The 27,376-nt window shown below is 35.8% G+C and overlaps 1 protein-coding gene across 2 annotated transcripts in view; it reads left to right on the top strand.

The window, feature by feature from the left end:
- Nucleotides 1-22,252, top strand: part of acvr2aa (activin A receptor type 2Aa) — a 62,927-nt gene extending 40,675 nt beyond the window's left edge. For both annotated transcript variants that reach the window (XM_067410741.1, XM_067410740.1), the window contains exons 5-11: nucleotides 6,180-6,323; nucleotides 7,885-8,028; nucleotides 8,862-9,007; nucleotides 9,149-9,263; nucleotides 12,375-12,513; nucleotides 18,372-18,502; nucleotides 18,591-22,252. In XM_067410741.1, coding sequence (XP_067266842.1) covers nucleotides 6,180-6,323; nucleotides 7,885-8,028; nucleotides 8,862-9,007; nucleotides 9,149-9,263; nucleotides 12,375-12,513; nucleotides 18,372-18,502; nucleotides 18,591-18,785 — 1,014 coding nt within the window. In that variant the 3' untranslated portion in view covers nucleotides 18,786-22,252. The remainder of the gene's footprint in view (nucleotides 1-6,179; nucleotides 6,324-7,884; nucleotides 8,029-8,861; nucleotides 9,008-9,148; nucleotides 9,264-12,374; nucleotides 12,514-18,371; nucleotides 18,503-18,590) is intronic.
- The last annotated feature ends 5,124 nt before the right edge of the window (nucleotides 22,253-27,376 follow it).

Below are 27,376 nucleotides of genomic sequence, written 5' to 3'. Positions count from 1 at the left end.
AATTATCCTTTGACAGAGATGGCATAAAAATGTACAGGGCCATCGCAAAAACGGAAGTTCAAAGACAATATTTTATAGATGGCAGCGTGCTTTTTTTTCTCTGGCACATAAGGTCTATAGTGATTATATAGATTATATTGATAGTTTTTCAACAGTTGTTTTCCATATCATTCTAACAGCAAAAGCAGTCAGTTTTATTCCTAGGGCCAGAAAGAAAGTTTAAGAAAAACTGAATTTCGACCAGAATATTTAACATTTGGTCCAGGAAACCTTGATTAACATTATAAGTGGACCTCAGGGGGGAAATAAAATGCTGCAAAAGTGTAAGAGATTGCCCTATTAAAACCTTTTTTTAATTGCTTTGTGTTCCCAGAGGCTGCTTGAACAGTAATGTTGGGCAGTCCAAAAAACATGTAAAGGAAATCAACTGGTCATTCAGTGTGTCTGGAGCCAAAGATTGTTGCTCGAGAAATTTAGTCCATCCTGAAAGTTTATTACAAAACATCACATTGATGCTTTTATCCATCCTTGTGTCAGTACTGATTAGATGCACTCTGGCACTCATTGGTCTATATGTATATGCTGCCTACGCTTCCATTTGTTAAAGCAAACCACTGTGTATTGCTTTGAACTAAATGTGTCTTCGAAAATGAACAACTGTATGTAATTCACAAGAGATCAAAAGCCCTCAAATGCACTTGCGTTCTTCAGAAAGTATAGTCTTGGTAAACAATCATGGACCTTATGGGGTGTTTTTTTTTTTTTGTTATAGAAATCTAATTATTTGTTTCCCATACAGAAAATTTACAGTAGACTTAATAACAATACTTTAAGCTTAAGTTGATTAATTTTATATATTTAAAAACTTAATACATGCATTGATAAAAATATAACAATCAAAACTTTCAATCAGCTAATGCTTCTGAATTGGATGTGATGATAATGTGATGTACCACAAAATAATGAAGGCAAGTGTTTCTGTGAGCTTTCCTTGTGGACTGAATGCAAAAACAAACTGACTGTGATCTGATTTTTACAAAACATATCTTTTTTTAAAAACCAGTTATACAAATTATAGGTTGAGAAATGAGAATTAGGGACATCTGTGGTCATAATATGACGCTAAATACATGTATGAATGCTTCACATGTGCAACAACTTTTTCCACTGGTCTCTTTATTTTCAGACATTGAACAACACAAACAACTCCAGTAACCTGCTCACTGAAATACTATATCTGCCACAGGCATCTGGGTAGACAGATAGGCCTCTTAAATTACCTGTGTTGTTCTTTTTGGAAAAGGAATGCTTTAAAAATGTCAGTCTTTGCCTCCATCCACGGCTGCTGCTCCAGGGGCAAACACTTCCCTTTAGACCTATTGTCGTCATATTTATGAGTGGCGTCTATTTAGTGACTGACGTTTGGGCAAATGGAAAAGTAAACATGACCCTGACCTGTGTGGGTGTAGGTGCGTGAGGTCAGGGTGAGGGTTGTTTTCTTTACGTCCCCCTCAGGAGCTCAGTCCCTCACATACTTCCATCCTCACTCATTATGTGTCGGCTCTCTCGGTTTGTGTAACAGCAAAGCATTGCCATCTCAGAAGTACTCGCCTGCATCCTGACCGTTTCGTGTTTTTCTTCTCTGCATGATGGATGTTCTGTTCTTTAACCTTGTCTCCTCCCACCCACAGTCATGCAGTGTACTTTTCTTCAGCATTTGTTTCCTTGAGGACTGGGAAAAAAGTTAGTTAACAACCCAGATCCTTATGCTAAGGAGTCTAGGTTCAGAACAATCGGTGCCTTCTCCCCCCACCCCCATGTTCAGTTGTTGGAAATGTAGGCCACATATAAAAACATGTTCTCCAGTTGTCCTACTTTTGCCTGAACTCCAAACCACAATTCAGCAGGTGCTCCGTGGACAGCCTTTCATCATCCTACCTACTTATTGAGCATTTGTTTCTAAAGGAGGCCAAATGTAGCTGTTTTTCCCTATTCAAGCACTTAAGACTAACAATGGGAAGTAGTGTAAGTTGTTCAAGAGTTTTAAGGTGAATCTCACAAGACCTGTAAAGAATGTGCCTGGGTCATTTTTCTTCCCAGAATTAAGAAAAAAAATTCAAAATTATATTTTGTTTATATTTGCTTAAAGAGCATGGAAGAGAGAAAAGAGAATGGAGGTTGTATATAGGATCCTGAAGAATATTTTGCATTGCAACATTCAGTTGAACAGTAATCATTGCTGGAAAAAAAAAAAGGAAAAAGTTTGCGAAAATATCCAAACCCCTTAATTTTTTCACATTTTATGTTGTTTTCTTATGTTAAACTACTCTAAAGTCCCCCTGTGGTGAAAATAAAGTTTTTAATGTTGTTGTTTTTTTGTTTAGTTTTTTGTCTATGTGGTGTTTTTAATATGCTTTAAGACAAACCATGTGCCAATTCATAAGTCAACACCATTGCAGCTGCAGTGATCTAAAGACAGTTACAAAAACGTGGTTCGAAATCGCTGGTGTTTCTGACGCCACAAACTGCCTTGTAACCAATAACATCAATGTGCCGGCAGGCTTTAGCATATCATTAACTATGACTGCTCTGAAGCACGAGAGTCTCAAGAAGCCAGGTTATCCCGGTATATTTTTCTGTTGATATAAAAAATCAGGTAGATTTAGCAATATATAGCGGGTGTATAATGTATATTACAATGTTATGATGAAATGCCTTTTTCCATTGAGGTTCTGAATTGTTCAAAGCATTTCTAAGGATGCTGATTGTTAGAAGATGGCTGTCTGACTCACGAATGGGAACATTTGTGTAACATTAGCAACACATTATTAGCTGTTTGATAATGTAGTCAAGCAAAAGACTAATCATATTAATTACCGTCATTTGTCCGATGTTGTAAAAAGTGATACTACTGTGCAGCATTTACCTCAGAAAGTTGACAGAGTGGATCTCTGTTTGTGGAGGTGGAGCTAGTTAGCATATTCATTGATCCGCATATAATAAATAAAGAGTTACATTCAAGCTATTTTAAGGCATGAAGACATTTTTTTTTTCACGGGAAAAAATGTTTAAATGTGTCATTTTGGTAATCAAAGATGAGTTTTAAGGAATAAAATTATTGACTACAGGGAGACTTTACTTCTTTCACATTAATTTACACCATAATGACAAAGCAAAAATCAAATTTGTGATAACTGCAAATTTATTTTTAAAAAATTCCATAAGTATTCATACCCTTTTCTGGGACACTTTATTTAGCTCAGAAGCGTTACAAATTCATTTGCTGATTTTACTACACTTTGAGTGGAGTTAACCTGTGGCAAATTCAATTGAATGGGTATGATTTGGAAAGGTACACACCTCTCAATAAAAGGTCTAACAGCTGAAAATGCATATCAGAGCAAAAACCAAGCAATGAGGTCAAAGGAACTGCCTGTAGAGCTCAGAGACAGGATTGTATCATGATACAGATCTAGGGAAGACTACAAAGAATTCTGCTCTATTGAAGGTTCACAGAAGCATGTAGCCTCCATAATCCTTAATGGAAGAAGTTTGGAACAGCTAGGACTCTTCCTAGAGCTGACCTTCTGGCCAAACTGAGCAATCAGTGGTGATCAAGAAGCTGATGGTCACTCTAGTTGAGCTCCATGATCATATATGGAGATCGGAGAAATTTACAAAAGGACAAACCTCACTGCAGCACTCTACCGATCTGGGCTTAATGGCAGAGTGGCCAGACTTAAGCCTCTTGTCAGTAAAGACACATGAAAGCCCACTTGGAATTTGCAGAAAAGCACCCAAAGGACTCTCTCAGACTGTGAGAAACAAGATTGTCTGGTCTGATGAGCCTCAGTTTCAAGCTTCCTTTATGGAGGAAAACAGGCACTGCTGATCACCTGCACGATACCATTCCAACAGTAAAGTGTGGTGGTAGCCTTAATGAAAACCTAGTCCCCTAGTCCAGAGCATTCAGAACCTTGCAACAGGACAGTGACTCGAAGCACACAGCTAAGACAATGCAGGATATATATATATATATATATATATATATATATATATATATATATATATATATATATATATATATATATATATATATATATATATATATATATATATATATATATATATATATATATATATATATATATATATATATATATATATATATATATATATATATGTATATATATATGTATATATATATATATATATGTATATATATATATATATGTATATATATATATATATATATGTATATATATATATATATATATATATATATATATATATGTATATATATATATAATATATAATATATGTATATGTGTATATATATATATATATATAATATATAATATATGTATATGTATATATATATATATATATATGTATATGTATATATATATATATATGTATATGTATATGTATATATATATATATATATATATATATAATATATGTATATATATATATATATGTATGTATATATATATATATATATATATATATATATATATATATATATGTGTGTGTGTGTTTTTATTATATATTCTGTTATATAGTTTATATTTTGCAAAATATTATTTCTTTTTTTTTTTTATAGATTCAGTTTTTTTGCATTGAGAATTAGGAGAGCAGTATGACAGGCTCTGCCAGCACGGCGGCAGGGTTTGGATTTGTGCCCACAGATGCCATCTATATTGCTTTCCTACACTGATTCACTTAAATAACTGGGATTAGCTTATTTGATAAGCGGGAAACAGCCTATTGTGACAAAGGGTAATTGGTCAGAAAGGTTATGTCGAGTGTAGATGGGGTTTGAGTGCACACTCATGCATTTAGATGAACTGCTAAATGGTCTCTGCTTACATAAGGCATGTTAAGAAAGGTTCGTGCCTTCAAGGTGTAATGGCATGCCAGTGCATTTCATGGCATCCACAAACTAGGTCAGCTGATTATCAAATCTGTGGTCCACTTATAGAAGCTATGGATTATGTTTAACAAGCTCTGAACTTCAACTCCCATAAGCCCCTTCTGTCAAAGCTTTATGCAGCTCAGCTGCATGACATGCGTCCACCTTTACCCGACCACATCACCACAGTCAGCTAGTATTATTTGCATGTGTTATTTCACATAAGGTATCTGGCACAATAGTAGGGGTTGAAATCTTTTGGAATCTCACGATACAATTAACAATTCTTGGTGTCAAGTTTCGATTAAAATTTATTGGTGATTACTGGCTTTAGAACTATAAATTCATGCAGTTTCTCTTCAGAACTGTAGCTTCTGTTCTTTTGAACTTCTCTTACAGAGAAAAATCTGTCTATTTTTGAAAGAAATTAATACTTTTATTCAGGAAGGACACATTAAATTGATCAAAAGTTTAGCTTTTACCATCACAGGAATACATTTTATTTAAAAACATTAAAATAGAAAACTGTAATTTTGAATGGTAATATTTCAAAATAATAGTTTATTAAAAAAAATATTTTTTTATAAAATACTTTCAAAAACATAAAAAAAAAAAAAAAAAAAAAAAAACATCTTACCAATCCCAAACATTCGAGTGATAGTGTGTATAAAACAGGATGACCTGAAACTATCAAAATTTCCTCCATGCTTGATTTAAAACCGAGTCAATCTAGATGTTTTTTCAGATATTTGTCTGGCATAGAGAATTTGTTTATTTGTCAAACAAATTTTCTCTATGCCAATTCACAGGTCAGAGTTTAGTGAAGACAAAATCTTTGCATGTGCTTGTGTACCCATTCTCTTGCGTTTACATCTAGCATGAACTGACCCTTAACTCCTTTAAAGCGGGGATCACAATTCACCTGTAGAACAAGTAATCAGCAAAACGGAGATGATGATAACAATCATGGTTAATTCCAAGATCTGAATTCTGGACAGTGTCCTTCTGTAAAGGTCATTTTGAATGGCCCTTCCCTGTACACACATCTTACTGAAATGACCTTATGGTGGTTAATTATGTCACTCTAATAACCCTGCATAGGGTGTTTAGGAATCAGCACAACCAGCGTGTTATTTAGATAATCGCTGTGAAACTTGCTGTTTGACGATGGTCATCATAGTGAAGTCTACAGCAGTTATTACACCTACATATGGTCTGTTCAACTAACTCTATAGTTTACACTTCCTTATTTGTTGTCTTGCAGGACCCTGGACCCATGCCGCCGTCTCCCACCCTGATCCAGAAGCCACTGCAGTTGTTGGAAATTAAAGCTAGGGGGCGCTTTGGCTGTGTGTGGAAGGCTCAGCTTCTCAATGACTATGTGGCAGTGAAGATCTTCCCCATTCAGGTACCACGAGGACCCAAAGCCAGGGAATCAGCTCCCAAAGCTGATGAGTTAATCTAACCTGCTTAACCAATTACACAGCCAAATGTGGAGCTGAGCCATGTGTCAGCCAGTAAAGAACATAAACATGCACTGCTTTGTCACTGCTTAACACATAATGTGATTTAAATAAAAATGAATTTGCGAGTAATGTAATGTATATCTAGTTAATGACAGACTTGCCAGCAAAGACGATGCAGTTGTATAATGGCTCAAAACAGAACGTGAACAGAATAGTCATATAGACAGATACATAGTTACCTAAATTATAAAACGCTAAATACATTATATAAAATAAATATTGTAAAATGTATTGTAAATATTGAAAAATGTATAATTAAATATGACTTTAAACAGAATATGAACAGAACAGTGTTCAAGAGACATTTTTTAAAGAAATTAATACTTGTATTCAGCAAGGATGTAGTAAAGTGAATGTAAAGACTTTTACAATGGTACAAAACATATACACAATAAACCTCACAAGAATCAAAAATGTGCTACTTTCCCATAGACTGAATAGAGACTGACCATAGATGTCTCTCAAGCTGATGTCTCGTGACCGATCGTTGTAGTGCTTCAGTTCAAGCAGAGCACATGTAAACCTGTCATCTCTTCCGCTTTACTAGTTACAACTCGAAATAAACATGAATGAACAACCGAAGGTATGTTGAAAGATATGGTACAGTTTTCAAAAATCTGTATCATGTCACATGTAATCGCGCAATCAGTGTTTCAACCGCGGAAAGGCACCAATAAAAAAGCTTGTAAACAATGTCACATTTACTGTCACTTTTACCTCTGAAAAGCTGTTTAATGTCTGAAAAACTCATTAGTCCGCTACAAAAATGAGCTTAGAGAGGGTTTTTTGTTGTTGTTTTACTTGAATCAAATGTATTTTCCCTTTATTTTCTTGTCCAAGTGCACCAGAATGCTTTGTTTACATGTTAAAATCACAAAAATGTTCTCCTGGGGGATTCGCCCAGATCCCCTTGTTTGTAAACGTCTCCTTCTTCACCTCTTGTTATTTTTTAGGTCTGTGTAACACTGACCACTGGAGAAATGACTGCTGAAAATTCATCTTTGCCATTACATTTTACAAATTTCATTTTTACAACATATTACAATAGAAAAGTGTTAAATATACATTAATTAATTAACAATACATAAGTTATATAAAGATAAATATGCATTTCTTTAAATAAAATAAATTCCTGAAAATTGGCATCCTTAATGGAAACACAACTAACAGAAGCTGTTTCTGTACACAGCTCAGAGTGCAAGTGAAATCATTTGTTTCATCTATCAGTCGCCCATGTAATAATTTGCTCTGGTAAATGACTGCTTGCTTACATAATCTGAGTTGATTGTGAATGTCAGCTAAGACTCTGTAACTCGATGTATCAATTGTTTTAATGGTCAGTAAGCAGCCCTACTGATGTCGACTTACCAGTGGATCAGTGTTCAGGGGTTTGCCCATCATGCAAGTATGCTGTAATAACTGTGTACTTTGTGTCTTTCTTAGGACAAGCTGTCTTGGCAGAATGAGTATGACATTTACAATCTCCCCGGCATGAGGCATGAAAACGTTCTGCACTTCATCGGAGCCGAGAAGAGGGGAAGCAATCTGGACATTGAATTGTGGCTCATCACGGCTTACCATGAAAAGGTCTTTAACTGCATGGGGTCTGGACAGCATTGGCTTGCACTTAAAATGAGGAACATTTCTAGATCAATAAATTTAGTTTATCAAAGTTTACAAAAAAAATCTCTCTGTCATTATTAGCAGGGATTACATGTTATATATATATATATATATATTATATATATATATATATATATATTTATATTATATTATATTATTTATATTATATATTATATTATATATATATATATATATATTTTTTTTTTTTTTTTTTTTTGCAGTGTTGTTAATGAAATGTAAAGTCTTTTATTTATTTGATATCAATTTTTATTAACACTTTGAACTTTAGACTAAAGAATTTTGCTCATTGAAATGATCAATCCTAGTAGCTGAACACTCAAATAAACATGACAAAATAAAGCGTGATAAATGAGAAAGAAAATTAATACGTCACATTGCATGGCTATTTTCTGAACGCCACTGATGTAGTAAAATGCATCTATCTACAAATTTGCAGTGATGTAGGTAAAACATTTCTTTATGAAAGTCTTGAAATGTTCTTAAGGGACAGAAAGAATGAAGTGACAAAAGATTCATTACAAAAGTAACATTTTCATATGTCATGTTGATGCCCGGTAGGATCCAATTATACAAAATAAATAATTTTCATAAAAATATAATTCAATTTTCAATATGTGCTACAGTAGCACTCAAAGTGAGTTACTTTATCAGCAGTCAGCCTGTGTGTTATTGCTGAGTTTATACTTTTTATTGAGAGTTAAAAGGTTTTAGTTGTTTGTACTGCAGGCTGATGCACAGCCAGGATTGATCCGCATGTCTCTGTTGTCTATGTGCAGGGCTCTCTGACGGACTACCTGAAGGCCAACGTAGTGACGTGGAATGAACTATGTCACATTGCTCAGACCATGGCTCGAGGACTGGCTTACTTGCACTCTGACTTCCCCGGACACAGAGATGGCCACAAACCAGCCATTGCACACAGGTTAGAAATATACAACTATCTAAAAACCATTGTGGTTCTTGGATATGTTGAATAGTGGACACTTGGTCTATATCTTGTCTCACATGTTGTTCCAGATTTGAGCAGTTTTTACATATTTAATCTTGTATTATTTGTGCACAGGGATATTAAGAGCAAAAACGTGCTGCTGAAGACAAACCTGACGGCCTGTATAGCTGACTTTGGTCTTGCTCTGAGGTTTGAGGCAGGGAAGTCAGCTGGGGACACGCATGGGCAGGTAAGTGTTAGAACCGGTTCTGATTGTAAAGTGCCGCCCTTTGTGCAATGGTTGGCTGTTTGAAGTGTGTTTGAATATGAATATGATTCTATGGAGGTGTATCAGAGGCTGTAACTCAAATCCTAATGTGCTTTCCACATAATAGACTTGTCACTAAACATAAACGTCAGTAGTCGATACCTTATGAGCAGTGAAATTTAATTCTCAATACCACAACAAATTGCTATTGAACACACTCTTTTATGTAAAAAGTTCAATTATAATATAAATGCTAATAAATAGATGTTAATATAAATGCTAACAAATTCAATTATAACCATGGCATTTAGCCTTCAAGTGTTCCTCGATCTTGAAGTTTTTCCAAGAAATTAAACAGGTGGTAATAAAATCATGAACAAATAGAACAATTAAGAACAATAGATACAAATGGATACAAATTAATTTAACAATGCTTGAATACTTCAGCAGTCTGAAGTATTCAGGTAAACATTCAGTAATTGAATATAATAAAAACGTAATCAAATATTAAAAAAACTTAATGTGTTATACAAGACATACAGAATTAAGATATTCACTAGTTTTTATTAGGCTATAAACTGCCGTCTTGGACCATCCATATTCAAACCATGAATGAATTAACTGCAGTGATGACAGAAAGATTGTAGAAGAACTTGTATTAAAGGGTTAGTTAACCCAAAAATGAAAATAATTTCAATTATTACTCACCCTCATGTCGTTCTACAGCCGTAAGACCTTCGTTCATCTTCGGAACTAAAATTAAAATATTGTTGATGAAATCCGATGGCTCAGTGAGGCCTCTTTAGACAGCAAAGTCATTCAAACTCTCAAGGTCCATAAAGGTACTAAAAACCTAAAAAAAGGTTCATGTGGGTTCAGTGGTTCTATCTTAAAGTCCCCCTGTAGTCAATAATTTTATCCCTTAAAACTCATCTTTGATCACCAAAATACATGCTGTATTGCTAAATATACACAATTTTTCATATCAACAGAAAATTCTTCTCTCGAGACTTTCCTGCTTCAGAGCAGTCATAGTTAAAGGTGCCCTAGAATCAAAAATTGAATTTACCTTGGCATAGTTGAATAACAAGAGTTCAGTACATGGAAAAGACATACAGTGAGTCTCAAACTCCATTGTTTCCTCCTCCTTATGTAAATCACATTTGTTTAAAAGACCTCCGAAGAACAGGCGAATCTCAACATAACACCGACTGTTATGTAACAGTCGGGATCATAAATATGTACGCCCCCAATATTTGCATATGCCAGCTCATATTCAAGGCATTACACAAGCCAGTATGTTATATTAGCTGTGTGAACTTTGTTTATGCACTGTATTATAGTCGAGAGCTCGGGGGGTAGGGAGCGTGAGATTTAAAGGGGCCACAGCCTGAATCGGTGCTTAGTTAATGATGCCCCAAAATAGGCAGTTAAAAATATTAATTAAAAAAAAATCTATGGGGTATTTTGAGCTGAAACTTCACAGACACATTCAGGGGACACCTTAGACTTATATTACATCTTGTGACAGAACGTTCTAGGGCACCTTTAATGATATGCTAAAGCTTGCCGGCACATTGTTGTGATTGGTTACAAGGTAGTCTGTGACGTCACAAACACCCACGATTTCAAACCCTGGGTTTTAGACTGTCTTTGGTTTACTGCAGTTTCAAGCATAAAATACTCAGCAAGGTGTTGACTTATGAATTTGCACATGGTTTGTCTTAAAGCATATTAAAAACACTACATAGACATACATTAAAAACTTGATTTTCACCACAGGGGGTCTTTAATATTATAAAGCGACAAGAATACTTTTTGTGCACAAAAAAACAGATTTGACATGAGGGTGAGTAATTAATGACATTATTTTCATTTTTGGGTGAACTAACCCTTTAATACTGTTTTTATTGTATTGACCTGGTACTGAAGTACCGTTAGTTCCCCACTACATATACAGCATTTTATTATAGGTATGTTTAAGCAGTAGCGTGTATCTAGGTCAGGGGTGCCCAATAGGTCGATGCTGGTAGATTGCACACAGTTTTAATAAATGCTTTTGTTAAATTTTAATAAAAAGAAATACAACAATGTCCTTCCTTCTCCTTTTAGTTTCTGTCTGACTTGCATTTGACTAATAAATTTTGACCAGGCGAGATTTTTGTTTATTCAGCTGCCATGACATCAAATATTATGCAAACTGTTTGATTCTATTCAGTCATCAGAATAAGTTAAATCAAAGACTATAGAATAACACAAGACGTGTCACTCATATTGTTTTGAATGAGAGAAAGTGTAACGCGCAATATGGCGGGATAAGTCCCGCCTTCTAAAGCCAAGAGCCAATCGCCGACTGGTATAGTCATCGCGTCACTTTAGCGGCCGTTAGAATCACCGGTTTCTATAGAAACAGTCAGACGCACGCCTCCGAAGAGACGCGCATTTAGGTCTGCGCATACGCATTAGCTTGATCCAGCCTGAAAAAAATAGTTTTTTTGTCATGATTCGAACGTTTGGAAACTAAATTTATGAGTCGGTTGTTGTTAGATTTCATTGGTGATTTCAAATATCAAATTTAATCGTAAGGTTGACGAACAGTTTTGGAGAATCTGATGTTTCCCCATTCAAAGAGATAGGAGCTGCATGATGCCCAGGATGCCCGAGAGGCGTTTCAAAGATGGCCGCCGAGTGAAATGACTTGTCTTAAAGGGACTTTGGTTAAATGTCCTGGCTATTGTAATCTGTTGTGCTGTATGTTTTTGAGTTTAGTGTTAAAATTGAATATCAACAATGAACATTTTTCTTCTGTATTCCATGTAAAGAAACATGTAGTAGTAGCAACAAGAATTTGAATTTTTTTTTTTTTTTAGTAGATCTCATTTTAAAAGTTGATCATCACGCAAAAAAAGTGTGGGAACCCCTGATCTAGATCATTAAAACATTCTCATATACTTTAATGTAAAAGTTGCTCTGGCAGCTGTATCCTGGCCCATAATTCACTGATGCTGTACTCATCAAGGCAGACTATATGCATGTACATGTACCGTTTTTACTGTTGTGCTAATCAGGCTGTGGTCTCCCTGTTTGCTTCAGGTGGGAACAAGGCGTTACATGGCCCCGGAGGTGTTGGAGGGGGCCATCAACTTCCAGCGAGACTCTTTCCTCAGGATAGACATGTATGCGGTCGGGCTGGTGCTGTGGGAGCTGGCGGCCCGCTGTACTGCCTCTGATGGTATGAATGCGTGAGCTTCTGTTCTTTAAGACCGTTTTGACATCACACTCTACAGCAGGGTTAAATGTAGCTATGATTATGGTTAAGGTTTCTATAAAACTATATTTGTTTTAAAAACAGTAGTCTAAACATGGGTAAAAAATATATATTATATATTTTACAGTATATACGCAAAGAAACTCCCATAGTTTTATAACAAAAATAAATTATATACCCTTACTCCCCTAATAAATTTAATACAATATACATGACTATTAATAATATAGTATTCAATATGAATATATGACATTGCCAAAACACCATAGTTTAGGGCTGGGCGATATGACCAAAATCTTATATCATGACAGGAGTAATTTTATATCACGATAACGATATATATCACGATAAATTTATTTTTGCTTTAAATAAGATTTTTATGATATCAAAATTTTCCATATCATTGAAATTTCATAATTTTCATCAAATTCAATATCATTTAAAAAATTTAATACTTGCCTAAAAACTCTCAAAGTTACTGAAGACAAATAAACAGTGATAAAGAAAGAGCAAAGAAAACAAACTACAATAGAACAAAGACAGATGAAATAGAAAAAACTTGCATGGCTACATGAAAAAACCTACATGAAAAAACTTCAAGCACTAGAAAATGTATAAAGTAATCAAAGGTACAGTATAAAAACAATGCATAGTCTTTGCTGTGTAAATTAAATATACATTTATTCTTATTACAGTTACAAAAGCAAGCAGTGAGAGATTTTCTCTCTTTTTTGTTGTTTGATTAGCATTAATAATGACAGCAGGTAAATTTGGACGCTGTCCCTTTAAGACTGACTGCAACTGTACCTTCACTTAAATGGCTCTGTTTACTTGCAAATACATGGTCACTTTGGCACTTCGGTATGTGTATTTACCCGTTCAAGCCCAATTAGGTGTCAAAAAGCACTCTTGCTAAGTCCTCACATGCTCTATGGGCAGCGGCTTCTCTCAGGCGGCGCTGAGAAACAGTCTCAAAGAGAGCGTGTGCATCTGCTGAAATGAGTTGTCTTTCGCTGCTAATTGCACTTAAATGGTTTAAAACCATGCAAATTATAAGCTTTCGTGACCGCGCGGCATAACAACCTCACGCGACAGACGATCGTCCAAAATCTCTTATCAGTTGACACATTTCTACCTGCTAATCGTTTCCACCAGTATATCGCCCACCCCTGCTTATTGTGCTTAATACACTTTAACATCGAGCACGTCTCTAATTCGCGATCGCCTTCTGAGAGAGGCAGGTTTCATGCGCACACTTTTGCAGTGTGTCAGTCAGCACGAGTGCTGCTGCACCGAGTTGCTTTTCAGGATATATTCCGCTTCTAACTCTTTTAACATCAAGCACGTCTCGCTCTTTATATTCTCATTCATGCATTTCATCACTCTGAAGTGTCAATAGTGCAATATATTTACATACTACGATATATACGATATAGCAAAATCTCTAACGATAGACATTTTATTTCATGGTAACGATATATATCTTCATATCTCACAGCCCTACCATAGTTAATACAGTTAGTGTTACTGCAGTACATCCATGGTAAATGTTTGTACGGGTGTTAATTTGGGAATTTAATTCTAAGTTCTTCATTCTTGGCACGTTTCTCCAGTTTTCCTCATCAATCTTGTTTGTAATGTCGAGGCTGTAGCATATAATTTTAAACTAGTTTAATAATAGAGTATTTTGTGGCTTGTAACAGAAATGTGTGTTTCGAATTTAATGTTGCAGCGCTGTTTAACAATGTGTCTGGGAGTAAATGCACCAGTTTGCGTTGCGTTAAGCCCAAAGAATACTTCGGCTTTTAGCCGAACACGCAGCCTTTCAAAGTATACTCCATTTGATAATCATCTTTGCCAGTGTCTGCACTATTTCTTTCCAGAAGTTATGACAGATAAAAATGTCTTTATACTTGTTTAAACTAGAGTTGCGGATATCTCTTATCTCCCTCACACTAGCAGTTGTCAACGTGGACGTCTGTTTTTGTGGTAGTTTGCTGTTGTTAATGTTCTGTCTATTCCTTTTCTTTTTTGGCCGTGAAACAGCGGCCTGAGCCAGTGTTGCCACCTTATGGACAAACTAATTAGTGCAAAAACAATTCAAGGCATATTGGCGACCTCCGCGTTCTCTTCCCTCGGGCCAGATGAAGATGATTGGCGTGCCGCCAATTGAATAGCCCTGGTCTACAGTTATATCAGTTATTATACCATGGTCTGTCTGAATACTCGATTCTGATTTACTGGAAGGTGTGCGTTCAAACCGTGTAAGCGTTTGTTTCAGAACCTGGTACGTTTTCTCACTTTGTGAACACGGAAATGGCGCTTGGATCCGCACCGAAACAAACGCTCCAAGATCGCCTGAACGGGGTGGTCTCAGCCCAATTGCAAACGAATTCTGGAGTGGTTCGGTTGAGGTGAGAAAGCAATCTGACACAACGGACCAACGTATTTCATAACGGCAAACAAAAAAGCAACAGTGTCTGATTTTGTGAGTGAGCACATTAGTTATCGCAGTTGAAAACCAAAGAGTGCCTCTTCATCTTAAAATGATGTATAATTGCTCTTATCTGTGCATTGCAAGAATGCAGTCCTGACAAAGCCTTGCTTTTGTTGGGGATAAACAGTTTAGGACCCTTGAAACCAGATATGTTGAATAAAGACCCCGAGTCAAAGTTAAAAAAAAATTTAATGAAGAATAGTTTGCCGTTTCATCAGCAGAAGCCAGCTTCAAGTCTCACAAGGAGTTTGTAGGCCGCTCTGCGTACATTCACATTTCCACAATAATTATACTCTAACAAGAGTCTACTAACAACGTCATTACTTCAGGTTGAATGAATCTGATTGAAAAAAATAGACAAATTTGGTAATCTTCCACACATCGACAGATAGTCAGAAGCATATCTCCCTTCGTCACAATGTTGAGGAAGGGAACCCTGGATTAAGGTAATGGATGTCCTTTTGGGGTCATGACATGGCGTCTGCTGGTCTCAAGCAGAGTGCCAGTTGTCCACCAGTACAAAGGACCTGCACAGAACACTTAGCGCACATACACAGATACACATGTTTCACAGCTTCTTCAAGGTTGAAGTTGATCTGAGCTCTGCTCTGAGCAGGAAGCTTTCCCCAAAACATACTGATAACATGTTCAATATTCAAACTTATTTTCTAGTGTTTGAAAAGGAAAAGAAATGCTTTAACATACGTTGAAAAAGTCATTCAAATAATTTAACAGAAAGATAAATGTTGATTAATAACTTAAAAGATATATATTGAAGCAGCAGTGGATTCTAGAATCCACTCCTTCACTTCCTGCTCTAAATGCATTATATTGGCTATATAATTATGCGGGAATGACAGCTACATTCGTATAGTGTTTGCATGTGTTGACAGTTACAAATAAGCCACAATAAGCTCGCAAAGTGAACTTGTCAATCATCTTGATGAATGACGCAGAGGAAACTCTGACCAATAAGAGGATAGTTTTACTCGCATGTGACTTCATAAAGACATTTTCGTACACTTTGAAATGTTGCCTTGTGAAAACGAAACAAACCAAGAAGAAAATGCAACATTGTAACAAATTACGTCCCTGTTTCGGAACAAATCAAATGGTCTACAGGTCTGAAAATGCCCTAATGCACACCTAGCCAATTATCCCTTACTTATATAGTAGAAATTTGATTGATGTTAGTTGTAACATGTCTGGCAGTTTTCCCCGATCACACACATTTTCTGTATGTTTTACTGCCACTCGAACTCCTGAATAAGCCTGTCACTAAATTCAGGATGCTCGCTATTATTGATTATTGTTGTCTGGTCTAATGGAACAGTATTGATCAGGTGTGGACAGCGAAGCAGACTGGGACTGTTGTGACAGTCTCATTGGATGCAGTCACAGTGCATGCTAGGATTGAATGTGTGATGGCAGATCAGGTGTTTAAACATCATTCTGTTCTGTGTGTCAGCTATCCCTTTTATAAAATTTAAAGGTAGCTATTTATGTTTCTGTATACAGACACATTTCTACTTTAGGAAAAACATATCAAGCACCATTTTATCGTTTTTTTCCCCAAATTAAATAATAGCCTTTAATATTGTTAATGTAGTAAAGCCAAAGCAAATGATTTAAATATGATCAAATATATTATAATAAAATAGTAGGATAATTGTTTTTTTTCTACCCACTATGATAATTATAAAAGTATATATATATATATATATATATATATATATATATATATATATATATATATATATATATATATATATATATATATATATATTAAAACCTGAAAAAAGCATTTTTAACGAAATTTAAATTTACTTGTATAGCACGTTTCACGATACATGTTGTTCCAAGGCACCTTTACAGAGAACGTTGAATTACAACCTCCAGATAGAAAGATAAAGCCGAGAAAAATACCTAGAAAAATGCACCATAAAAACAAACAATTCTTAAACAAATGTACATTGCATGGAAGGAGAGCTGAACACATTTTCAACAACAAAAAACCCTTCAAACTGTTTTTCAAAATGGTTAAAAACTAGGGCTGTCAATAGAATAAAATAACCACAATTAATCTCATAAATTCTGTCTTTAAAAAGAAAATTACAAAATGAAACTGTAATAATTTAGTAAATGCAAAAAATATTGCATTACATTTAATTCGGATATAATGTGAATTCTGACATGCCTAAAAAAAAAAAATTAACTTTTTGTTTTTGTCTGGCAAATTTTCTGTGTACCCTGTGTAGCTACTAGGGGTGTAAATCGGACAGTTCATCACGATTCTCATAGTCAGCGATTCAATTTTTTCCGATACCTCAAAAAGTTCTGCGATACGATTCGATTAATATTTCGATATTTTGAGCCTATTTTACATAACCAGTTACATTTTTATTAACTCACAACTGCAACCAAAATATATAACAAACATTTATTTCAAAATTTCACATCCTGAACCCTGATTGGGTCATCCACAAGTAAAAAATTCACACAGTAATCTAATGACATGATGCAGCTTATGACAACAGTCAAGAAAGTATTTTAGTTCTGTGCTAAAATGTGTAATGTCAAAAAACTGATAAACAAGGAATACATATATACACACACACACATAATTAAAAGACATTTCTTTTAAATGTATAGCACAGGTTTTAAATGAAGCAACAACATGTTATAGGTAGGACAAAACAAGACAGGCTATTAATATTCTTTCATTGTGCAAATTTATTAAAAAGGCTCCAATACAGAGCGGCACAAAGCACTTATGCGCATCCCGTGTGCAGAATGATGTGCTTGATCAACACAGAGTAACAGTGCGCGGCGCTCTTATGCAGCAGTTTATTGACCATATTCTTTTAACACTTTTAATTTCAGTTACTGTGTGTGTGAAGAACGATTCATAGCACTCTATTCTCCAGTGTTGTGATCTAACGGACACTGGTTGAGATGTGTGCGCACTGCTTCTTGCAAGGCTTTAAACACAAGCAAATTATAAACTTTCATGAAGATTCAGCACTGGCCCGATCAGCCAGTGTCTTTCACAAGTTCTGAAAGTTAGTTTAAACGAGAATGCACGCGTTGGCGGTAATGCATAGACTGATATTGTGTGAAAATGTGGAGAGTGTTAAAACAAAGGTGCCTCTATAAATAGCCCACAGGTATCGATTTTTTTACGCATTGCATCGATGCATTGGATCGTTAGACATTAGATCAATGTATTGTTACACCCCTAGTAGCTACCTGACCCCAGTTTGAAAACACACTCAATGGTTGGACTTCCTGATCTGAACAGATGTTTGTTCATTTTTTTCTGAAGGTCCAGTTGACGAGTACATGCTTCCGTTTGAGGAGGAGGTGGGCCAACATCCCACTCTAGAGGACATGCAGGAGGTAGTGGTCCACAAAAAGCTTCGGCCCACTCTCAGGGAGTGCTGGCAGAAACATCCGGTACATAACGTCCATTGTTAAACCTCACCGAAAGTTTTAATTAAGTGAATAATATGCTTGATATAAAACGGGTTCATTTGTCTCTCAGGGTCTGGCCATGCTGTGTGAAACTATAGAGGAGTGTTGGGACCACGAGGCCGAGGCGCGTCTCTCCGCGGGATGTGTCGAGGAACGTGTGGTACAAATGCAGCGGCAGACTAGCGTCTCTGCCCCAGAGGAAATAGTCACCGTCGTAACCATGGTGACCAACGTGGACTATCCCCCTAAGGAGTCCAGTCTATGACTAGAGGATATCAGCATGTGAATTGCGGGCTGACCGAACAGAAAAGACATGTCGGGAATGGTGGTGGACTGCTGTTCTGACAGCCAGCTTCAGACATGCTGGATGATTGTCCTGTACTTACAGCTGGAGCAAATGCAGACTATACATTTTGTGGCGAATCTGGGTTTAATACAGGTATACCTGGAGCCAGCTATGTTAATGTTTGTGTGTGTATATATAAACAACTAGTACCACGGAGCGCTCCGGTAAGGACGGAAGATTATAAGCTGGCATCAAAAACGTTGTTGTCGTTTCTCTGCCTGGAGAAGAAACTTTCCCGTTCAAGGAGTAAACGAGACTGCTCCGCACGGTCATTTCAGTATAAAAAGGGCAACGTCCATGTAAAAAAAAACACATTTAATGTGTTCATATGAATGACTATTGTAATGCCAATAAGAAACAGCTTTTTGAATGTGTAGTGTGACGCTGCTGTACAGATATCAACAGAAAGGGTGACGATACAACCCAAATCAACACGTGTTTTCTCTGAAAGCTTCAGAGCTTCTGTCAGATAACCACCAACCTCTCGACAAGGTATACCTCAGTTTCTCATCCTAATAATACGTTTGTTTTGTAACACTATATGATATAAAAAAGAGGCTTTTCGATGACCTCCATTTGGCACGGAAGCTTTTTAAATACGGGGAAAACTTTTTTTATATGACAGATTATGCCAAGAAACGATGGCCATTCATAAACCAGTGTTCTGCCTTCTTTCTTTTAGTTGTTCTCTGTGTTGCCCTGCTGTTTAAAATGTGATACTTTTTTTTTTTTTTTTTTAGCATTGTGACCGTTTGTTTGTTGAAACAATTTTTGACCTTTATCAAGACCTGTTGAGAAGAAAAAAATCCCTGAAAATATGAATTTTGTGAAAATAATACAGAAGCACTTACCAATATAGGTTTGCAGTGTCCTCACAACATTGACGTATGTGCATGCCTTGTGTTCTTTTTTTTTCTTTTTCCTTTGTTTTTCAAACCTTTGTTATCACGTGGAGCTTGTGCATGAGATCCCGTTAGCAGTCATGGAAACCCCTTCGTTATTCGTTGATCTGAAGTATTTCCTGTCTTCAAGGGCGTCACTTTTTGTTTAATTTTCATTTTCATTTGGAATCGTCCAATCCTGGTCTTCGATGATCACTGTCTGTCACATCAAACTGGTTTCAGATCAGCAGCCAGGCGACCTTCTACACACTTCTACAAGAACTGTATCTCAGTATGTCTCAGGAAGCGTTTCCCTTTGCTTTGAGCCCTCTGGTGCCATTCTGGTAACCCTTGTTGTATTATGTATGCAAGGGCCCTTGGTATATAACACCTTATTAGTGTGGTCATATTATGTGCAATAACATCCTAAGCAGGGACTGTTTAACAGCTCACGGGCCACTTCCAGTGTGGTAAAAAATATAAGCACCTAGCAGATTGCTTAGATCATAATGTACATCATGAACTGAAGTTGACGTCAAGCTTACGACATGCTATGCATATGTTATGACGCCCGGTTGTCTGAGAGTATTAAGCTAAAAATATGCTGTAATGGGGACCGAACACATGCAGTTACTCTCTGCCGACTGGCTGACAGTCTTTCAAATGAACAGCTTCTCTGTTGCTGCTCTTAAGCTTCGTTCACACTGCAATTAAATCCATTTTGATTTTCAAATCCAATCTTTAGGATCAACTGACATTTTGCAAATCTGATCCATTTGTTCAGACAGTGTAGTCAGTATCTGTCCCGATATCCCAATATTTATTACCATCGTACTGCATCCCAGATGATGAAAAATCTGCCTGATATCACACAATTAAACTGATTTTAATCTGATTTCAATTCACATTTGGATGTGATTTGAATCAGGTTCGTAAAATCTTATTTTTATGGGTTTTTTTTGTTCTTTTTTTCTCATTCAGCTTACAAACAACTAAACTGATTTGAGTTAGATTCTAATTTAGATTTCTGAGATGTCTGCTGTCTGAAATTACCATTTTCATAACAATGATTCAGCGGCTCATTAATTTTGAAAACATTGAGATCTGATCTGACCATTCAGACTTAACGCTTAAAAATCTAATTTTAATCTGATTTCAAACCACACTTGGATGTGGTTTGAATCCGGTTTGCATTTCATGTTGTTTTGTTTGTTTGTTTGTTTGTTTTGTTTTGTTTTGTTTTGTTTTGTTTTTTCATCCATTCAGACTACGAACATCCAAACTGATTTGAGTATGATACAAAATCGGATTTCTGTTGCCTGTCTGAACAAATTCTGAAATGTAATTCAGTGGCTCATTTTGCTTTTGTGATAGCGCATGTGATGCATTTGACAATGTTCAGGTTCATACAACCGTATGCAATCAAGCCCTTTCAACGAAAGCTCTCTATCTCTCTCTACTGTAGCATTCTCAGCCAGCTCATTCTGTTTTACTTCATCTGACTGCTGTCAGAATGGTAAAGTAATAAGGGCCCATGCCATCTTTCAAAGGCCCTCAGTTGGACTCTGTAGGTGCAAAATTGAAGGCCAGGTGGTTATAAGACCGAGCTAAAGTTCTGGTTAGGGTTAGGATGAGTGCTGTTGGTCTAAGAGCATCATCTTTGAGGTTCTTGTGATTTCACTTTAGACTGTAAACACTACAGAAGATTCACTAAGCGTGAGCAACTGCTGCTGGCCTGTAGAGTGTTTTCACCAGGTGCTGTCCTGTACCCTTGTCTGTTTTTGGTGTTTTATTGGGGAATCTGGGAAGATGGTTGAAAAAGATAAAAAGCCAAACTTTAAAAGCCCCCTGTTTAGTAGAAGACTCAATTGAAAATGCACCGTATGTACATATGAATGTTGTTTAAGATTGTGAAAAGAGCATGAGTTTTTTTATGTCTCAAAGAAAGAAATCCTTTATTGATATTGATATTATTATTATTATTATTATTATTATTATTAAATATTTTAATGTTAATTTTGTACATCTGTATCTTAGTTTTATTAATTTATATCATGGCCCAACTGTCATTCTTCTTTCCTGGATAAATGAGAAGTGATGCTTTCTCTATTTTTAAAACTAGTCAGATACAACACTACAAAAGAATCAATCCTTTACCTCAGACTTCCACTCACAGCGTTCAAAAGACTGAACAAACAGTGTAGCACGACAGACAACATGGTGCAGCGTTGCAAGTATTGCTCCTGGGATTCGACCAGCAGCTTCTCTTTGTCTTTTCTCTCAGACACACTTCAGTGACAATGCTTCTTCTCATTGAGTGAATGTCTCCGCTTTACCAAAACTCTATTTTAGGTGCGAGCAGCTGTATTACTGTTGTGCTGGACATGCCATTTTTGTCCACCTTACTCTTGAGTATTTAACGCATTCAGGGCCTGATCAGACATAATTGTTACATAATGTACAGATGAAATTTTATGCTACTACTCCCCTCAAATAAAGTATAGTGACTGCTCTCAAATGTGTATTGTGTCTCAATTACTGAACTCATCTGAAAATAGTCACATGTTTGTTTCAGTCTGCTTTTAGACGAAGATTTCCTCTGTAAATGTTTAGGTGCAAACACAGCATCTGCGGTAATGTGTAGATCGCATTACAAAACAAATATGTTTTTCTTTTAAGTTTACCGATTTTAATACTGGCAATTTGACATTTTCTCAAAGCCAGGATCAGTACCGTCCAAGCCTGACAGGTTAATTGATGAATAGCTGTTGTGTATGATCACACCACTAGATGTCAGTATTTCACCTCATTATACATTCATTTTGATTGTAATATTTTACTGATGCTTCTCAACTGAAAAAAAAAAATAACTAAAAAATCTGGAATTTAATATTTATCTTTAGCAAAAATGCATTAAAATTATCAAAAATTACATTATTATTATTATTATTATTATGCATCCTGATTATATAAAACACTTTTCTGGTGTTTCTAAAATTGCTGTCATTGTCCCAGACTCACCTGGAAAGGGATTGAAGCTCCAGCAGTAGAGTTCTGCAGTCCAGTGACTGAATGCCCATCATAGAGGTTATATATAAACTGAAGTGGACTTCTTGTCCGGCATCTCATCTCACCATTTCTGTCTGAGCTGTTGAACTGAAGCACCTGGTCAGGCTGCTGTAAATGTCCTTGAATAACAGTGTGGGAGTCGACACATCACATTCTCCCTGCATGCTGCTGTGTGCTTTAACGTAACAAAAAAGAAAAGAAGTTCATAATGCATGCACTTCTTCACAGTGAAAAGCATTCATACACTAAAAAATGCTGGGTTAAAAACAACCCAAGTTGGGTTGAAAATGGACAAACCCAGCAATTGGGTTGTTTTAACCCAGCGGTAGGGTTAAATGTTTGCCCAACCTGCTGGGTAGTTTTATTTAACTCAACTATTGTTTAAAAATTACTGTATTGCTTAATTAAAATTAACCCAAAGTATGTTGGAAATGAACATTTATTAATGTTCAATGAATAATTATTAAACAATAAACATGTATTAAATTGCTTATTAATAAATTTATATTAATGAACTATTAAAGTATTAAATTTATATTAATAAAATATTAAAGCTAATTAATAAACATTCACCTTTTGTCTATTATTGTTGCCTCTAATTGCATCTGGTTTTTAATTTCCCAACTATTTTGGGTTCATTTTAAGCTAGCCATATAGCACTTTTTAAACAATAGTTGGTTTAAATAAAACTACCCAGCAGGTTGGGCAAACATTTAACCAATCACTGGGTTTGTCCATTTTCAACCCAGCTTGGGTTGTTTTTAACCCTGAAGCTCTGAAAACCAGACTGCCATCTTGAAATCACATGACCAGTTGAATATGGTTTTACTCAATACATTGAACATTTATAATCTTAACTGTGAATAGTGAATTTTTTTGCAATGGCATTGTTAACAGTGTTATTGCATTATTATTTATATTATAGTTTTTAATTGATTTAATTAGCTTTTATTTTTATATTTATTTATTTTTAATATTTTAGTCTAATTTTCAGTTAGTTGGCAAAGCAATTTTTGTATTTTATAGTTGATATTTTATAGTCTACATTTATAGTTTTTTTATCTTATATTTATGTTTTATTTCAGTTGACAAAAAATGTTTTTAATAGTTTAAATTTTAATTAACGATAACCACTAATCCGTAACTGAAAAAGTTTGTGTTATTCTACATAAATATCAGTATAATTCTAAGACAATTGGAATGATGCTTGTTCTGTAAATAAATAAGACCGTGAGGCTGATCTTGTGACTGCTTTTACAAAATGTAGTTCAGTTTTCTGACTGATAAACTCACTATACTGTAAAAAGCACAGTCCTTCAGATGAGTTGTTAAACCAAGGTCCTGACTGTCCCATGGCACTTCTCGTAAAGAGGTGTAACCCCGGTGTCCTGGCCAAAATTCCTTCCATTGGCCCTTATCAATCATGGCCTCCTAATAATCCCCATCCATCACTCTCTCTCCTCTCCACCTAAAGGTGTGTGGTGCCGTTATACTGTGGCTGCTGTCGCATCATGGTGGATGCTGCACACTGAGGAGAGACACTCTGATATGATTGTAAAGTGCTATATAAATGCCTCTTTCATTCACTAACAACATGTTTCGCACACATTTTGAGTGTTTTGTGGCATGTGGTGTGTTTCGATTTTTACTGATTTGGCCAGTGTCCATGCAAAAGCAACTCCTTGCAGTCAGTCAAACTGCCCTGTGAGGCCAAGTGGTTGATAATAACCTGATCAGATAGAGCCATTATCCCTGGAGGAGAAAATTAACATCTATACTGAGCTCCTCTTGGGAAAAACATGCCTCTAGAATCATTTGGCAACTCCCCAAACACAGATGTCACAACGCCAATGCATATGCCTCCATGCACATCTGCCATTTGCCTCTCCAGAGCTCACATGGGGAGGTTTCACACAATACATCTGAGCATTTTAACCAGATCGAAACAGTCAAATATCAATGTTGATACTGTTAACTAAAATGCAAAAGCTATTAAAAGTTGTTTTTAGCTGGATATAAATATATAAATATTAGATGAAAAAAATAAACTTAAAAACTTAAATGAAACTTGTAAATGTTCTCTTGCCAACAAAAAGAAATAAGAACAATATATATATATATGAAATAAAAAATGAATATCAATTAACTTTTTTTGATAACAATTTTAATATTTTTAATATTAGCAGTAACAGCAAAGTTTTACATTTAAATATCTCTCCATTCACACATAAAACGTATTTGTCTTGGGCAAGAAAACTATGTAAAAAGCCAAATGTTACTTCAACCACAACATGGATCTATTGCAATTCAACTGTCCAAACCACAACTCGAGATCTGGAAATGTGCTTAAAACCTATCGGTAGCAATGTGCATAAATTAATATAATGGCAGAAAACAACATAAACACACACTTTTCAGAAAAAATACATTATTTAATTTTTTATTTGGACATGCTTTTTTGGGAGGGGGGGTCTTGTATTAAATTTAGATCGTTTTTCAGTATTTGACTTGTTTCAGTGCTGATAATCATTAAACAACATAGCTGATTTTTGTCTTTGAGTAAATGTATTCTACTTGACCACCATTTAATAAATGCATAAATGCATTTTATACATATTCAGTACACAACTGAATATATACTGAACTATCCAGTTTTTATGAGGGGAAAATCCAGAAGACATATTCCTTTGCTGGGTGGATAAATGTGAAAATATGTAAAACTGTCTCTCCTCTCCACAGGCAAAAGGGAAAATTATGACTCTTAAAGAGTTTCAGTACAAATTAAGAAGTTATACACTATACATATAAGTGTGACTTACTTTTCTCCCTTTAAACTTTCAGACTGATATGTCGATATCATATGCCTAAAAAACATTCCACAGAGAATTCACACTTGAGCGAAGTTGAAACTGGGTCTAGTAATGCCTGTGGCCCACATGGGGCCCTGGGCTCACTCTTCCCCCTCAGTGAATACACGTAGCTCATAATATATAATTCAGGAGGTCTTTAGGTCATTTGCATGCTATGTGCATTTGCTGAAGTGCTACGTGAGTAGGAAAAAGCTACTGACTGCAACTTCCGCTTCTTTTTCTACCCTATAGTGTTCATACGGGCTCACAAAAATAAAGAGGGAGCTCAACTCAGACTGTCAGCTGTATAAACTCCTACAAAACACTGTGAGAAACGGCCACACTCCTGTCACCATTGGTTGACAACGTGGAACGTCACATCCAGAACTCCCAAGACTTAGCAGAGAAGGTCCGGGACCTGCAGTACCTAAATTACAGGACCCTGAGGGGAAAGCAGAGCGTTATATGCAGCACAGTAATGAGGAATATCATTGCTGTCACTGCATTGAGGGGATGGGACACCTCTGGACAAGACTAAAGATGAGGTTCACACATGCAGGCCAAGGATACTCAAGTCAAAGTTTTGGAGAAACATTATGGTTTGAGAGAGGAAGGAGACCATTTGTGAAAAAGTGGAACAGTCATCTTTGAAACCTGTGACACCATTTGCCAGCTACTTACCTTTCATCCTTATCGCAACAATTTCACACCAATTCGCACCCGTGATCTCAATCCCTTCAACGACTCCAACATTTAACGAGTGACACACAGTTTGACGTCACTGTGTATATTGAGGTTAAATGCAGGGAATCACCACTATCAACAACTGTGGGAAGTGAAACATCTTGAATGTCAGAAATTAACATCCAGGAGACTAGAACAAATGTACTATAGGGGATTTTCAGAGACATGCACATTGATTAGGGTTTAGATTCAAACAAAAACACAGTTTACAAGGAAATTTGCAGAGAGTGTGCACTCCTCCAGGTATTTTCCTCAATTAGAGGTACAGTTGAAGAGGATCAGCAGTGATTGGTTGGGACCAAGGCAAAAAAAATCCATTTCTATAACTATTTAAACCCAATTGAACAGGTAATCAGATTGTTCATGTGAAATGCATTGCAGAAAATATTTTTTTTTTCCATGAAAACTTCCTATATGAAGGCTAACATTTCCATCTTCCACTCAGTTTAGATGTTTTTGTCCTCTCATCTCATACATATAAGTTCAATTTATTGATTTTGGCCTGGCGATACCAGTCATTTTAAGATGAGAAATGCAGTATTATTTTACAATGTCATTCTTTTAAGCAATGGACTAACCATAAGGAGCACCGGGATATTTCCCAGTGGGCCAAGTGTCAAAACCAAATTCACTTTCAAAAATTTTAAGTGTCAATTTTTTTAAATTTAAGTGTCAAAACCAAATTCACTTTCAAAGGTTTGGGGTCAGAATTTTTATTTATTTATTTTTAAGTCTCTTATGCTCATCAAGGCTCAAGATTTATGTAATTATGCTCATTAATCAAATACAGTAAAAACCTTAATATTGTGAAGTATTATTACAATCTTTTTTTTTAGTGATGATCCTTCAGAAATCATTCTAATATTGCTCAAGAAACATTTCTGATTATTATCGTTTCTTGCATTTTTGTGGAAACCGTGAAAAATGTTCTCAAGATTTTTTGATGTATACAAATTCGAACAAAAGT

This window comes from Chanodichthys erythropterus, chromosome 14 (assembly GCF_024489055.1).
Source record: "Chanodichthys erythropterus isolate Z2021 chromosome 14, ASM2448905v1, whole genome shotgun sequence".
In the NCBI taxonomy this organism is placed as follows: domain Eukaryota; kingdom Metazoa; phylum Chordata; class Actinopteri; order Cypriniformes; family Xenocyprididae; genus Chanodichthys; species Chanodichthys erythropterus.
This window is presented reverse-complemented; position numbering and strand designations above follow the sequence as displayed.